At 39.9% G+C, this 17,785-nt stretch overlaps 1 protein-coding gene across 2 annotated transcripts in view; it reads left to right on the top strand.

The window, feature by feature from the left end:
• RFX4 (regulatory factor X4) overlaps positions 1-17,785 on the top strand; it is a 133,952-nt gene that overhangs the window by 66,450 nt on the left and 49,717 nt on the right. For both annotated transcript variants that reach the window (XM_021687598.2, XM_021687600.2), the window contains one exon: positions 4,591-4,754. In XM_021687598.2, coding sequence (XP_021543273.1) covers positions 4,591-4,754 — 164 coding nt within the window. The remainder of the gene's footprint in view (positions 1-4,590; positions 4,755-17,785) is intronic.

The following is a 17,785-nucleotide window of genomic DNA, read 5'->3' as shown; positions in this document are numbered from 1 at the left end:
AAGAACGGGGCAAGAAGAAAGACCCAGTCTGGGGGGTGGGGGAATAGGAATGCACACCAGAAATTCAGATGCAGAGTATATAGTGAGGACTGCAGAAACCTTCAGGAGGCTGAGTGCTCCTGTGGGGAAAGTGCCAGACTCGGAGCCCAGGCTCTGCCATGAAGGCCTTTATTGTTTATCCTAGAAATGAAGATAAAAATATTATCCCTGCCTTTCTAATGCATAGGGTTCCTGGAGGGAGAATATGAGACAATGCCTAGCAAAAACCCTTTGTAAACTATAAAAGGTCATACAAATGCTTGCTCTTATCAGGTATGTCAACCAGAGAGTTAAAAGACTTGCTCAAGGTCACACATTCGGTTAGGGCCAAAGTCATGACTGCCTCTTTTGTCACCTGACACCTCCAGTCCAATATTCTCTCCACTCGCTTAGCAGGGATATTTGGTGGCTGTTTTTTAAATGGGTAATCAAGATGTAGTTCATTCTACTCAGCCACAAAAGAATGAAAGGGGATATTTTCCCTTTGATGGGCATGGCTTTCTCCCACAGCTGAGAAAAGTCATGGGTAAGTGAATGATGGGTGCATCTGGTACACCTTGACATTGCAGTTTGCTTCAGGTCTTCAAGATCTTTAAGGGTTGAGGTCATAACTAATGCTGGGATCACATTCTTAAATTATCTTGTTGGCTGGCTCACTGTTTGTCTCTTACCAACACAGTGTAAGCCCTTGAGGGCGGGGACCTTGTCTGTCTTGTTTGCTCCTGTATCCATGTCAGCCATACTCTTGGGCTCTCAGTAGATATTTGTTGGGGAGATGAGTGCATGGATGGATGGGTGAAGGGTTGTAAAAATGTCACGGCCTTGTAGCACAGTGAGGCAAGTACAGAGAGCCCCAGTCTGCACAGAGGGGACTCCCTGCAAAGCCTTCTCCAGACTACATTGCATAAAGAGCTGTCAAGTCCAGAGAATCTTGTGTTTGAGTCCAAATCCACCACTTACCAGTCTGTGACCTTGAGCAAGGTACATAACCCCTCTGAGCCTCAATTTCTTTGGCCATAAAATGGAGATGATCATTTTATCTACATAAGAATTCATGGAAGTGTCTGATTTTGAAATCAGAGCTTAAGAACGGTAAGTATTTTGGTGACTAATGTTTTGTTGACATCCTTTCAACACAGTAGCAACTAAGTATCCCTGACTGGAAGTTATCAGATGTGTTTCCACAAGGTGCTAGTATATTTGGGATGAAGTAAATACAGATATGGAAAAGAAATAGAAAACCTACATAGGTATTCTTAAGGAAATTGTCCCTGATGCTTCACTGAGCCAAGAAGGAAAGGGCTGGTGGGAGTTCAGGGGACTGAAGCAGATAATCCAGAAAACTTTAAATAATGCTTTTCCATCCTTTGCCTCTGATGATTTCACCACTTACACTTACAAGGAATAAGGAAACCTCCTCCCTTCTGGCTGATAATCAGTTTCTGTTTGTTAGATGCCTACATGCTGCCAGGCATTTTGCCTCAGTGATCTTACTGGGTCCTAGTACTGGGTAGACATGATCTCTATTTTATAAAAGCTGATAGCTCTCATATTTAGATATTTAGGCCTAAGCTCCAGACTCAGTTGAATTGACATCCAACTTAACGTGGCCAAATCAGAGCTCTGACTTTCCACCTGAATTTGTTTTCTCCATCTCAGATTGCCATCACCATTCACCCAGTTGCTCAAGCCACGAATCTTGATGCGTCTTTTTCCCTCACCCTGCATATCCAGCCCCTTGGGAGGTCCCACCAGCTCCACCTCCTGCGTAACACTGTGTCTATTCATTTCACACTCAACTTCTAAGTCTCGGCTCTTGACCTTTCCACTCTTCTCCCTCCTTCCTTTTCCTTCTCACTCCAAGGAACAAGTACCTTAGGATGTTAAATGGCCTGAAATGTGGAGGGTAGAAAGTGAGGTCAAAACTGACCAACACCCCCCTCTCCAAAGGCTGCTTAGGAAACTGAGGACTGATCAGTGCTCCCTGTGCAAGTTGAGCAGGCTTAAAACAGACAGATGCCTGCTAAAGACTGATTTTCCACAGATTTGTTTTAACCTACACAGCCGCTGATCTTTTCCAGAATTTCTGCTAGAAATTGACTGCTCACATAAAAAAAAAAAAAAAGAGTAGGCCTGTATGCAAGGAGAGCTAAGAAAGACAGATGAATTCAGAAGCTACCAAATCGTAGGAATCAACTGGGCAGAGGTTCTTAGGTGGTGTTGGAAGGGCAGGAAGGGAGGTCCAGGGCCCGGCCTGAGGCTGATGCCTGGGACAAGCTGGGATCAGGGAACAATGGAGGGTCCTCTAGAAAGAAAACACCTTATCCAAGAGCCCCGGCCATCTCCAGGCTCAGGCCAAACCCAGCAGTCAGCCACCAGGTGTCCCAATGACAGAACAAGAGCCTTGACAGGTGAGCAGAACCACAATGGGGATCCTGGCTGGGCGACACTCAGAAGCTTAGGCAAGGTGTCACAAAGCTTAGGGGAGTCCACGGATTTCTTGGGGCTGGTAGTGACAGTGTCTCCATGATGTAAATCACCACCACCACCACTAACCTTTATTAAGCATCTACTGTGTGCCAAGCACTAAAATAGGTACTTTTTAGGAATCTTTACCAAAACCTATGCAGTAAGTGCTACTTTTACTGCCATTTCACAGGTGAGGAAGCTTACCTATCTCTAAGCTTAGAGATATTACACCCCTGGTTGGTAGTGGGGCCAGGGTTGGAAGTCTGGAAGACAGTCTTCACGCATCTGCATTTTCTGTTTTAATTTTCGATCTGGCTGAATGCTCTGCATATTTTCATTATTGTGGAATAAATGGAACTGTGACCTAAGTGTCACAGTTTATAAACCTGAACTTCATTCACCACTTTGATCATGTTTTTGTTCAATTACCATGTGCCCCCTAGGAAGTCAGGGGACATGATTTCTCCCCATGCCTTATCTCCTAAGCCTCCCACTCAGTGCAGGCCATGGATGTCAGGGAAGTCTGTCCACAGGAGGCTGAGCTCAGGTCACCAGACTTGAGTCAGAGGTAGCCTGGTCAGAGGAAAGCAAGACCCTACTCCTAGAAGGGGCCTGAGGGACACTGCAAGTCGCCAGGGCAGGGGTAGAAAACTGGGAAGTGGGCAGCCATCCAAGGAGAGCTATGGGTGTCAGGAATGGGGTAGAAGGCCTGTTACCATGAGAAGAACAAACTAGTCATGAGACTGATCGGCCGAATGACTGAGACAGACATGGGCTCCGTCTCATCCATTCCCTGACATGCTGTCTGGATTTGGACATGTAAGTTAATATCTCTACAGAATGAGAGCAAGGATTCTCAGCTGTAGTAATATTACAAGTATTCCATGAGAGAACCTATGTGAAGTACCTGGCATGTCGTAGTCCCTCGATAAATAAAGCTAATGCCCACAGTAATACTACCTCCAAAGTATTAGACAAGGGGTACTAACATATCTTTTGCATTGGATCAGGGTTGATTTAGGGAACCAGGAATATGGGTGATGCTACATGTGAGGGTTCGAGAGTACCCATCTGTGGGGAAAAGAAGGACACATAGTCCAGGAACCAAGTCGAGCCTATGAGAATTCACAAAAATTCAGTCATTCGTTCCCTATCTTCAAGATGAGCCACTCCTCAGTGTTAGCTAAACTCTAGGTATTTTTTTTTTAATTCTAGTTATTTTTAATAGTATAATATACATCAGTTAACCATCTTTGCTGTTCCCCTTCACTTCCCTTATCTTGCCCTGCACCCCAGGCCCCCACCTGCTCTCTCCCTGACCTCCAGCTCACGCACTAGAAGCTGGAGGTATGCAGGCCACCAAAGAGTTGTCTGCCTTAGATACGGGCTCTGCCGCGTGCTCATCAGCCCCACAGCCAGGCCCCTGCTGTCGTATTGATAATGCACTCTCGAGTGCCGCCTGTGTTTCTGTTCTGTGCTACTGGTTGGGGTGGGAATGCCCACGTGGCTTACCGCCCGCATACCACTATCTGGCATCCCATAGTGGCAACAACCAGGGCTCTTTGGGGAATGGAGGAATTTGGATAGGAAGAGGTCCTTGCATTTTCTTCCGGGTTTGGTACACACATTTGAATCGGGAGACTTGTCTGAGACCTGTAATTTCCTCCCTTCGAGATACATGCCTTTTACCAGCACCTCACACATTGCTCCCTTCTTTTTGAGAACACCCAAGGGCCCCCAAAAGGCCCAAAGAATAGTGAGCGCTAGCACTCTGAGTTTGTTAAGAGCAATATCCCACCTTCCCTTCCTTAAACTTCTCCCGGACCATGGTGAGCATGAAGGGGTCGCCGGGTTAATGTGCTAGTCCTCTCTCGCAGGGCACAGTCGACCCCAGGCTGCCAGGCCAGGTGGTTCTGCAGCGGAGGGTGTAGCGCACAGATGGGCAGGGGGAAGGTGGGGGCGGGGCCTCCTCTCCCACAGCAGGGGGAACGGACGACCCCACTGCAGGCTGGAGAAGTCCCCAGGCTTTGTTGGGAGGGCCCCGGGTAACCTCATGGTTCTCCTTTCTGTGGGTCAATACAGGTTCAAAGTTTCCTTCTGCACTTTTGGCAAGGAATGCCCCCCCACATGCTGCCTGTGCTGGGCTCCTCCACGGTGGTGAACATCGTCGGCGTGTGTGACTCCATCCTCTACAAAGCTATCTCGGGGGTGCTGATGCCCACCGTGCTGCAGGCGTTACCTGACAGGTGGGCATGCTTCTTCTCGTGACTCGTCCTTAGCACGGATCGTTCTTGCCTCTCTCTCACTGAACATAATCAGCTGCTGTCAGGGGTTCTCCCTTGTAAAGACCGTAGACATTGGGCTTTTAAAAATTCAATTTGATTTACAGTTTTTAATATAAATAAAAATTTGAACATTTTGAACCATTTGTATGGTTCAAAATTCAAAAGGTGTAATGCGGTATATAAAAGTCTCCCCCCACCAACTCCTGTTCCCCAGACACCCCAGACCTCTCCATAGAGCATCAGATAGAGTCATTTTCTTGGTACAGGGTGAGGGTGAGGGGGTACAACCAGATCTGCTGTGCACATATAACCAATGCATATATTTTACTCTTGTTCTCTTTCTCACTGAAACGGTGATATACTCTATTATACTGTTCTGCACCTTGTTTTAAAAAAACAATCTTGGAGCTTATGCTGGGGCTTCTGTGCCCCTCCAGATCACTCCCTGCTGTGCCCCATGCTGCCCCTTGTCCTGGGCCTGGAGCCCTCACAAGGCTCCTTTTCCTGTGGCATCCAGCTGGGGTCAGCCAATGGGGAGATCAGAAGGAGAGAGGGAGAAGAGGGAGATTGGGAGATGGACTCTTTCTCCATCCCTGGGAGGTCATCTTAGGCTGGCTGTGGCCATCCACAGGCCTCTGGGGCCTTCCAGCATACCACCAGATCCAAATTCTTCCAGAGTACCTTGTGCTTAGGTTGGAAGCTTGTCCTTCGGACATGGGGTGGATGAGAGCCTCCTGCCCCTACCCCCCCCCATAGCAGTGGCCCCCCTCATGGGCTCCTACATGCCTGTCGACACCTTCATAACTTGTCCCTTGTAAATAAACTCTCCTATTTTGAGTGGCCTCTGTTTCCTGTTGGGACTGGTAGAGAACATTCCACATCAGTCTGTAAAGAGATTTTATTCCTTTTTATACCTGCATACTGTTTCCACTGGACTGAACGTAAACAGTTGTCTTCATGTTTCCAGTCTTGTTTTACTACAAATAATGCTGTGATGGATGATGTACATTCTTTTTCGGGGGGGGCGGTGCATTAGCTTCCCAGGGCTGCAGCAACAACGTAGCACAAACTGGGTGGCTCAAAACAACAGAAATGAATTCTCTCATAGTTTGGGAGGCCAGGAGTCTGAAATAAGGTGTTGGCAGCCTTGGTTCCTTCCAGAGATGTCCTCTGTGCCTCTCTCCTAGCCTCTAGTGGTGGCTGGAAGTCCTTGGTGTTCCTTGGCTTATAGATGCATCTCTCCAGTCTCTGCTTCGTCTTCATATTGACTCCCACTCTGTGTGTCTCTCTGTGTCTTATAAGGACACTTGTCATCGGATTTAAGGTCCATCCAGTTAATCTAAGATCTTATCTCAAGATCCTTAATTCAGGGGCTCCTGTGTGGCTCAGTCGTTAAGCTTCTGCCTTCGGCTCAGGTCATGATCCCAGGGTCCTGGGATCGAGCCCAGCATCGGGCTCCCTGCTCAGCGGGGAGCCTGCTTCTCCTTCTCACACTCCCCCTGCTTGTGTTCCCTCTCTCACTGTGTCTCTCTCTGTCAAATAAATAAATAAATAAATCTTGAAAAAAAAAAAAGATCCTTAATTCAATCACAACTGCAAATAAGGTCACCTTCACAGGTGCCAGGTGGACATACTGTGGGGGAGAGGGGGACACCACTTATCCCACTACATGAACTGTATGTGCAGAATAAGTTCCTACAGGGCTGAATTTTTGGTTCAAAGGGTATGTGACTTAAACTTTTCTCAGTGAAGTTTTGATGTGCATTTCTTTTATTATGAAATTGAGTATCTGTTTGTATCTTTAAGAGCAACTTCTGTTTTCTTTCCTGTGACCTCTCAGTTCTTATCCTTTGATTATTTTTCTATTTGGTGGTTGATGTTTTTCTCGTTGATTTATAGGAGCTCTTTATTATTTTTAAAGATTTTATTTATTTATTTATTTGAGAGAGAGAGAGATAGCAAGAGAGAGCATGAGCAGGGAGGAGAGGGAGAGAAGCAGGCTCCCTGATGAGCAGGGAGCCCGATGCGGGGCTCGATCCCAGGACCCAGGGACTATGACCTGAGCTGAAGGCAGATGCTTAACTGACTGAGCCACCCAGGTGCCCCCAGGAGCTCTTTATTTATTGGGTATAATAACCATTTATCTGTGTTAAGAGTTGCAAATAGTTTCTCATTTTGCTGTCATTCTTTTGTCTTTGCCACACAGAAATATATTTATGTAGTTGAAGTTATGAGTCCTTGCTTTTATGGCTTCTGGATTCAGTATCATAGTTTTAAAAGTCCTCCCCATTCCAATGATTAAGTAATTTTCCCATGGTTTATCACACTGACTTTATGGCTTAATTTTGTACTTTTGAATCTTTGTTCAATCTGGAACTCATCCTGGTGTAAGATGTGAAGTGTGGCTTTGTTTTGTCCTCAGCAGCCATCCTGTTCTCCCAGCACCATGTGCTAATTATTCCATCCTTTCTTCACAGAGTTGAGATGCCACTTTTTTTGTAGAGTAAATTTTATCTATATTTGGAGCTGTTTCTAGACTTCCTATCCTATGCCATTAATATTTCTATACATTCATGTTCCAGGGTCATTCTGTTTTGTTTTGTGCTTTTAAACATATTTAGTAGGACTAGCTCCTCATACTTACTTTCCTTTTTTAATAATTTCCCTATTATTATCACTTATTTTTCCATATGAACTACCTTATCATCAGTTTGTCTATTTCTCTCTATATATACATATATAACATTTGCACATGTATTCTTATTGGGATTACATTACATTTAGAGATCAATTTAGGGAAAATTATATATATATGATATTGAGAATTCCTAACAAAGAACATGGTTTGCCTTGACATTTATTCTGATCTTTAATTTTGTGAGTGCAGGAATTGTAAATGTTTTTTTTCCCATATAAATCTTACACATTTAAAAAAAGTTATTCTATATATTTATCTATTTGTTGCTGTTGTGAATGCAGTCTTTTCCTCCATAATTCTTGACAGATGATGGTTTGTGTATATGAAACCTACTGATATCCATGTGTTATATTTGGAGCTGGCTATGCCAAGCTTATCTTGTTGTATTTCTTTTTTCAGATTCTCTTAGATTTTCAATGTTTAGAATATTACGATCTACAAATGCAGATAATTTTACTGTTGTTTTCTAATTTTTACACCTCTCATTTATTTCTCTTATCTAATTACATTGCCTCAAGAACATGTTGAACTTCTTGACTTTGATGAAAATGCATCTAGTGCTCTATGACATTGTCCTGGCTTTTGGTTTCAGACTGATATATTTTATCATGTTAAGGAATGTCTGTCTTTTCTTAATCATTAAATGTTTTATGAAGGATGGTTGTTGAATATTATCCAATGGTTTTCATCATCTATGGAAATTATTATATTATCCATCTCCTAATATTGAACCATTCTCGCATTCCTAGAATAAACCCACTTGCTCATAGTATATTTTTTTAATGTGCTACAGGATTTTATTTGCTAATGTTTTATTTAGAGTTTCTGCATCAAAGTCATAAAGTGAGATTGGTCTCCAATTTTCTTTTTGTGTTTAATCTTCATTAGTTGTTGGTATCAATGTTATTCTTGCTTCATAAAAGAAATCTGAAGCTTCTCCCCACCCCCATTTCCCCTAAGTTCTGATACACTTTAAATAGCATTGAAATTATTTGCTCTTGAAGACTATATGGAATTAATTCCCCTTTGAAGGCATCTGGGTGTGGTGTTTTGTGGGAGTAAATCTTTGAAATTTTTCTTTTTTTTTTTTTCTATAGTAATTGGTTCGTTTAGATTTTCTGTCTTCTCTGAGGTAAGTTTTGATAAGTTATATCTTCCTAGAAAATATCCACTTCTAGATCTTTAAATTTATTTGCTTAGGGTTGAGCAAAGTGGGTTTGTAGACTCACTGAGTTTCCTCTGTGTCTGATTATTTCTGCTTTAATACATTTTAGTTGGTGTAGTTGTGCTTTCTGCTACTTGTTTGTGATAATTTACCTGTTTTATTTTTTCAAGAAACATTCTCTTAGATATATTTATTGGTGCTATTACTCTTTCTTTTTTTTTAATAAATTAAATTCTTTTATTTAACTCATTTATTTTACTTTCCTAAGTTTACTCTGTTCTTCATTTATTCAACAAATACTTTATTGAGTGTTCACTCTATAGTTTGTTGTTTTATGAGTGACCAAAAACAATTGACAAAAATTATTTCATTCTTGTTTAATAATATAAATATTTCAGGCTTGGGTTTTTCTTTGAGCACTATTTGAGCTGCATCCTGTAGGTTTTGATATGTAATATTTTAACATTGTTATTTTCTAGATATTTTGCAACTTTAGTTTGGAGTTCCTCTTTGTCCTAAAAATTTTAAAAGAGTACTTAAAAACTTCCAATTGTTAGGAACTATTATCTTCTGGTTATGTTATTCATTTTAGCTTTTTATTGCCTTGTGATTAGTGACTGTTTTCTGAACTATTTCTTCTTTTGAGATTTTACTTAGATTTTATTTGTTGTCTAATATATGGTCAATTTTGTGACCCTTGGAAAGAAGAAGCACTCTCTTGTCTTTGAAGTACAGACTTTGGCAGATCTGTATTTGGGTCAATATTATTGTTATTTCATTCCTTTTTTTTTTAAAGATTTTATTTATTTATTTGAGAGAGAGAGCACAAGCAGGAGGTAATGGCAGAGGGAGAGGGACAAGCAGTGATCTCTGATCACTAGTGAGTTGAACATCATTCCAAGTTTTCGGAATATTGAAGTCCCCTGTTCAGTAAAATACCTGTTAGAATTCCTTACCCATTTTTTTTTCCTACTGGTATGCTTGCCTTTTATTATCTGTGTGTGTGTGTAATTTCTTTTTTTTTAAAGATTTTATTCATTTATTTGAGAGAGAAAGAAAGAGAGCACAAGCAGAGGGAGAAGGACAAGCACACTCCCTGCTGAGCAGGGAGCCCGACACAGGACTTGAGCCCAGGTCCCTGAGATCATGACCTGAGCCGAAGGCAGACTCTTAACCGGCTGAGTCACCCAGGCATCCCAATTGTTATTTAGTTCCTCTGTTGTCTTAGTGCTGTCCACTTAGACTGTTATGGACCAAGACAGATAAATAGGTTTAAGACTTATTACTAATATGTGCTAACCTATTTCACCTTGAATCTCCCTTAGTTTTTGTTTTTGAATGTTGATGCTATGTTATATGATGCTTGATATTTCTAGCTACTTTCATCTTCAATGTAATACTTTCATTATGAATCGCAACATCTTCATTGTAAATTGTACTCTTAGCATTATTTTTTTTAGTACACTTAGCATTATAAAGTCTAATTCAAGGGGTTTTTTTGGCCCAGAATTTGGGTTGTCTGATATTAAGATCATGACTTCTGTGTTCTTTTTGTTTTCATCTGTTTGAATACATTTGCCCATCTTTTTATTTTTAACCTTTATAACTCACTTATATGTAGAACCATTTTAGAATTTGTTTTATAGTTCAATCTGATTTTTTCTCTTACTAGATAATAGACCAATTACATTTATTGACACAACAGATACTTTTGTTCTTAGTTCTATCATTTCATTTTATATTATGTATATGTTTATAGATTTTTATTTAATTTTATTTTTAAAATTCAGGCTTATTGAAGTATACTTTGTATATATTGACATTCACCATTTTTAGTGTATACAGTTGACCCTTGAACAACACAGGGATTAGGGTGCCGATCCCCTGTGCAGTTGAAAATTTGTGTATAACTTTCAACACCCCCAAAACTTAAGTACTAATAGACTACTGTTGACCAGAAGCCTTACCAATAACATAAACAGGCAGTTAACACCTATTTTGGATGTTACGTGTATTATATACTATATTCTTACAATAGAGTAAGCCAGAGAAAGGAAAATGCTGTTAAGAAAATCATAAGAAAGAAAAAATAAATTTACAGTACAGTATTTATTGAAAAACAATTCCTGTATAAGTGTGCTCACAGAGTTCATATCCATGTTGTTCAAGTGTCAACTGTATAATTGAAATATAGTTTCATCACTTTTTTTTTTTAAAGATTTTATTTATTTATTTGACAGAGAAAGACACAGCGAGAGAGGTAACACAAACGGGGAGTGGGAGAGGGAGAAGCAGACTCCCTGCCGAGCAGGGAGCCCAATGCGGGACTCGATCCCGGGACTCCAGGATCATGACCTGAGCCGAAGGCAGTCGCCTAACCAACTGAGCCACCCAGGCGCCCTATAGTTTCATCACTTTAAAAATTTTCTCATGCCCCTCTTCCTCCCACTGCCAGCCCCTTATCATTCGAGGTTTGCATGGCATATCCTTTTCCACCCTGTTACTCTGTGTCTTATTTATTTATTTATTTATTTATTTATTTATTTATTTATTTTAAAGATTTTATTTATTTATTTGACAGAGAGAGACACAGTGAGAGAGGGAACACAAGCAGGGGGAGTGGGAGAGGGAGAAGCAGGCTTCCTGCGGAGCAGGGAGCCCGACTGGGGGCTCGATTCCAGGGCCCTGGGATCATGACCTGAGCCGAAGGCAGACACTTAATGACTGAGCCACCCAGGCACCCCTCTGTGTCTTCATATTTAAAGTAGATCTTATGTAACCCATATAGTGAGTTTTTGCTTTTTTATCCAATCTGACAATTTCCATTTTTAGTTGCCATGTCTAGGCCTTTGCATTTAATGATATTAATGATATGGTTCATTAAAAATTTCCATCTAACCAGTTTTCTTTTTTTTAAAGATTGTTCATTTTTAGAGAGCGTGACAGAGCATGAGCGCATGGCAGGAGGGGTAGAGGGAAAGAATTTTCAAGCAGACTCCCCACTGAGCCCAGAGCCCCGCGTGGGGCTCAATCACATGACCCTGAGATCATGACCTGAGCTGAAACCAAGACTCGGGCGCTCAACTGACCAAGCCTCGCAGGCGCCCCCCCACTAGTTGTTTTCTATTAGTTCCTTCAGTTTTTATCCATTTTTCCTCTCTTTGTGTCTAGTTTTAGATTAAATTTTTTTATTCTATTTTATCTCCATAACCAGACTGTTATTTATATCTCTTTAAAAAAAATTTTTAGTGGTTGCCTCTGGGTTTAAGATCTTTCTTACTTACAGCCCACCTTCAGATAATATCATGCTGCTTCTCACGTAGTACAGGGACCTCACAACAGTCTACCCCCATTTCATCCTCTCATTTTTTATGCGGTTGCTGTCACACATTTTGGTTTCGTATATGCTCTAAACTCACATACATTGTTACTGTTTTTGCTTTAGATAATTATCCTTTAGAGCAATTAAAGATATGGAAAACAATCTTTAAATTTACCTTCAGTCTAATGATTTCTGATCCTCATTTCTTTATATAGATCCCAGTTTCTGTGATATATTATCATATCCCCCTGCCTGAAGAACTTTTCTAACATTGCAGGTCGGGTGCTAATGAATTATTTCAGCTTTTGTTGGTCCAAAAAAGTCTATTTCTCTTTCATTTCTGAAAGATACTTTCAGTGGGTATGGTGTTCTGGATTCACAAGTTTTGTGTTTTGTTTTCAGCACTTTAAAGATTTTAATCTGTTTTTGCTGGCTTGCATGTTCGTACATCTTGCCTATTCGGTATACAATGTGCCTTTTTCTCCCCCTCCGGCTGCCTTCAAGATTTTCTCTATCTTTAGCTTTTAGCTGTTTAAATATGATGTGTCTCGTTGTTTTGTTTTGTCTTTTTTTTAATCCTGCTTGAGATTTTTTGAATGTCTTGGATCTGTGCTTTGATGTGTTTCATTATATTTGGAAAACTCCCTGCCATTATCTTCTGCTCTGTTTTCTCTCTCTCTTCTCCTTCTGTTATTTCAGTTACATGCATGTCATACCATTTGATACTGTTCCACAACCGCCTCGGAGGCTCTGTTTAACTTTTTTCACTCATTTTGTGGTTTGGTTTAGGTCATTTTTATTGGCCTATCTGTAGGCGTACTGATTTTTTTCTACTATATGTCAACTTTACTAATGAAGCTGTTGATGGCATTCTTCATCTCTGTTGCCATGTTTTGTTTTTATTTTCATTTCTAACATTTCATTTTTATTATTTCTGTTTGCTGAAATTCCTCATCTGTTCACGCTTATTGTTTATCTTTTCCATGAGAGCCTTTGACATATTAATCATGGTTATTTTAAATTCCCTGTTTGATAGCCAGGTTCTCTTGATTGCTTTATCTCTTGAAAGTGGATCCTTTCTCTTTTTAAAACTTTTATTTTTGGAGTATAGTTGACCTACAATGTTATATTAGTTTCAGGCATATAGCATAGTGATTGGACAATTCTATACATTATCAGTGCTCACTGAAATAAGGGTAGTTACCATCGGTCACTATCCAACATTATTATAATATTGACTATATTCCCTATGCTGTACCTTTCATCCCTGTGACTTACTTGTTTTAAAACTGGAAGTTTGTACATCATAATTCCCTTCACCTATTTTGCCCATTCTCCCTATCCCCCTCCCCTCTGGCAACCACCAGTTTGTTCTCTGTGTTTATGCGTCTGTTTCTGGTTTTATGTTTGGTTGGTTGGTTTTTAGAATCCACGTATAGGTGAAATCATATGGTATTTGTCTTTTTTTTTTAATTTTTTATTGTTATGTTAATCATCATACATTACATCATTAGTTTTTGATGTAGTGTTCCATGATTCATTGTTTGTGCATAACACCCAGTGCTCCATGCAGAACGTGCCCTCTTTAATACCCATCACCAGGCTAACCCATCCTCCCACACCCCCTCCCCTCTAGAACCCTCAGTTTGTTTTTCAGAGTCCATCGTCTCTCATGGTTCGTCTCCCCCTCCAATTTCCCCCCCTTCATTCTTCCCCTCCTGCTATCTTCTTCTTCTTTTTTAACATATATTTCTTAACATATATTGCATTATTTGTTTCAGAGGTACAGGTCTGTGATTCAACAGTCTTGCACAATTCACAGCGCTCACCATAGCACATACCCTCCCCAGTGTCTATCACCCAGTCACCCCATCCCTCCCACCCCACCCCCCACTCCAGCAACCCTCAGTTTGTTTCCTGAGATTAAGAATTCCTCATATCAGTGAGGTCCATATGGTATTTGTCTTTTCTGTATGACTTATTTCACTTAACATAATACTTTCTAGGTTCATGCATTTTGTTGCAAATGGCAACATCTCATTCTTTTTATGGTGAAGTAATATTCCGTTGTGTATATATACCACATCTTCTTTATCTAGTTATTGGTGGACACTTGGGCTGCTTCCATATCTTGGCTGTTGTAAATATGCTGCAGTGGATATAGGAATGCATATATCTTTTCAAATAAGTGTTTTCATTTTGAGTAAACAACTAGAGTGGAATTACTGAATTATATGGTATTTCTATTTGTAATTTTCCAAGGAACCTCCATACTGTTTTCCACAGTGATTGAATTAATTCACCTTTTCACCAACAGAGCAGGAAGGTTCCTTTTGCTCCATATCTTCACCAACACTTCTTATTTTTTGCTTTTTTGATACTAGCCAGTGTGACTGGTGTGAGGTACTTTCTCATTGTGGTTTTGATTTGCGCTTCCCTGGTGATTAGTAATGTTGAGCATCTTTTCCTGTGTCTGTTTGCCATCTGTAGGTCTTCTTTGAAAAATGTCTATTCAGGTCCTCTGCTTATTTTTAATTGGATTACCTGTTTTTTGGTGTTGAGTTGTATATGTTCTTCATATATTTTGGATATTAACCCCTTATTGGATACATCATTTGCAGATATCTCCTCCCATTCAGTAGATTGCCTTTTTGTTTTGTTGATTGTTTCCTTTGCTGTGCAAAAGCTTTTTATTTTGATGAAGTCCCAATAGTTCATTTTTGCTTTTGTTTCCCTTGCCTGAGGAGACATATCCATAAATGTGTTACTAAGGTCAACGTCCAAGAGATTACTACCTAGGTTTTCTCTTAGGAGTTTTGTGGTTTCAGGTCTCATATTTAAGTCTTTAATCTGTTTTGAGGGGTTTTTTGTGTGTTTTTGTCTTGTTTTCCCAACACCATTTGTTTCAAAGGCTGTCTTTTGCCCATTGTATATTCTTGCCTCCTTTGCCATAGATAAATTGACCATATGAGCATGGGTTTATTTCAGACTCTCTATCCTGTGCCAGTGATCTATATGTCTATTTTGTCCCAGTACTTTACTGTTTTGATTACTTTAGCTTTGTAGTATATCTTAACATCTGGGATTGTGGTACCTTCCGCTTTGTTCTTTCTCAAGATTGCTTTGGCTATTTGGGATTTTTTGTGTTTCCATATCAATTTTAGAATTATTTGTTCTAGTTCTCTGAGAAATACTGTTGGCATTTTGATAGAGATTGCATTGAATCTATAGATTGCTTTGGGTAGTATGGACATTTTAACAATATTAGTTCTTCTAATCCATAAGCATGTATTTCTTTATATTTGTTCATGTTGTATTCTGTTTCTTTCATCAGTGTCTTACAGTTTTTAGAGTATAGGCTTTTCACCTCCTTGGTTAAAGTTTATTCCTAGGTATTTTATTCTTTTTGGTGCATGTGTAAATGGGATTGTTTTCTTAATTTCTTCTTCTGCTACTTCATTATTAGTGTATAGAAATGCAGTAGATTTCTGTATATTAATTTTGTGTCCTGTAACTTTACTGAACTCATTTATTAGTTCTAATAGTTTTACAGTGGACCCTGGGGTTTTCTATATATATCTGTCATCTGCAGTTTTACTTCTACTTTACCAGTTTGGATGCCTTTTAATTCTTTCTCTTGTCTGATTGCTATGGCTAGGACTTCTGGTACTCTGTTGACTAAAAGTTGGTGAGAGTGAACACCCTTGTCTTGTTCCTGTTTCATTTATTTCCACTCTGATCTTTATTCCTTCCTTCTACTAACTTGGGGCTTTGTTCTTTTTCTAATTCCTTTATGTATAATATTAGATTATTTGAAATATTTTTTGTTTCTTGAGGTAGCCCTGTATCACTATAGACTTCCCTCTTAGAACTGCTTTTGCTGTGTCCCAAAGATTTTGGACCATTGGGTTTTCAATTTCATTTGTCTCTATGTATTTTTTTAAATTTTTTATTTAAATTCAATTTTGTTAACATATAGTGTATTATTAGTTTCAGGGGTAGAATTTAGTGATTCATCAGTTGCATATAACACCCAGTACTCATTCCATCAAGTGCCCTCCTTAATGCCCATCATTTCCTCTTTGATTTCTTCATTGACCCATTGGTTGTTTAGTAGCATTTCGTTTAGCCTCCATGTGTTTGTGTTTTTTCTAGTTTTTTTTTTTTTTTTTGTAATTGATTTCTAGTTTCATACCCTTATGATCAGAAAAGATGCTTAATAATATTTAAATATTAAATTTATTGAGACTTGTTTTGTGACCTAACATGTGATCTATCCTGCAGAATGTTCCATATGAACTTGAAAAGAATGTGCATTCTGATGTTTTAAGATGGAATGTTTTGAATATATCTGTTAAGTCCATCTGGTCTAATGTATCATTCAAAGCCACTGTTTCCTTACTGATTTTCTGCCTGGATAATCCACCCATTGATGTAAATGGGCTGTTAAGTTCCCCTACTATTAATGTGTTACTGTCAACTTCTCCTTTTATGTCTGCTAATATTTGCTTTACGTATTTAGGTGCTCCTCTGTTGGATGCTTGGATATTTATAATTGTTTTATCCTCTTACTGGATGGATTCCTTTATCATTATGTAATGCCCTTCTTTGTCTCTTATTACAGTCTTTGTTTTAAAGTCCTTTTTTGTCTTATATAAGTATTGCTACCCATCATTTTTTTCTTTTTTCACTCTCATTTTGCATACCTTCACTTTCAGTCTGTATGTGTCTTAGGTCTGAAATAAGTTTCTTGTAGGCAGCATATAGATGGGTCTTGTTTTTTTTATCCATTTAGTCATAGTGGTTCTTTTTCTTAATTTTCTGTGTATCCTATAATTTTTTATTGACTTCAAAACAGTGGTTAGAACAGTAGAGACTGCTTAAAAAAAAAAAAAAAGAACAGTAGAGACTGAAGTAGATAGTCTTTATGCCTGGAAATAGGCATGCCTCTTTTCTCCTAGGCTCTTAACGTGAGGAATTGAGTTGAGTTGAGTCCGTTGATTCAGGCATTGATTGGGTGTGGGTTTTGCTGTTGCTATGGGTACCCTCAGCGGACTACCAGATCCAAATTCTTCTGGGGTACCTGTGCTTATGTTGGAAGTTTGTTTGTTGAGGTAGTTATTTTCAATGTTGCTGCTACACCCTTAGGCCTTCCCTGTAAGTATACACACTTGTTAGCCACTTTGGGGCTGAGGTGGGGGGGTGGGGGTTCCCTACTGTCCTGGCTTAGTCCCAGCAAGCCCTGTGTTTTTGGCTCTCAGAGTTGGGCCTCTCAGTGATCCTGTCCCACCCCAGAGAGAAACCTCTAATAGTCTGAGCCCGTGATGGGTTTCTACCAAGGTTAGGGAGTTTGTTTTTATTTCCCCCACCTGCAATTGGTCCCTTTCTTTGCTTACAGTCAACAGTGTTTCTGTCCTCCCACTAGCCACTTGAGGCTTTTGTTGTATAGGGAAGAGAGGGCTGGCTAGGGCTTCATGCTATTCCCACAGCAGTGGTTGCTCCCCTCCTGCAAACAGGCACCTCAGAGATAAGCTTCCTCCATTCTCTGTTCTTGGGGATTCTTCATTAGAACCTGGTGAGGTCTGTGGAGAAGATCTTGTGAATAGACGTAAACTTCCTTTGCATCCGTCGCTCCCAGAGTTCTATACTCTCATGTGAGTTCACACATTGCCTTTAGCAATTTGTTTTACAAATTGAGCTGAATTCTTTTTACTTAGATGTCCCACTTTCCTCCCTCAGATATAGATGAACCTGTTCCAAAGTCCTCCTCTCTTTGGAGGTACCTGTCTTTCTATGTATTCCAAGCT

Source organism: Neomonachus schauinslandi, chromosome 5, assembly GCF_002201575.2.
Source record: "Neomonachus schauinslandi chromosome 5, ASM220157v2, whole genome shotgun sequence".
NCBI lineage: Eukaryota > Metazoa > Chordata > Mammalia > Carnivora > Phocidae > Neomonachus > Neomonachus schauinslandi.
Note: the sequence above shows the minus strand (reverse complement) of the source record. Positions and strands in the feature narration are given on the sequence as shown.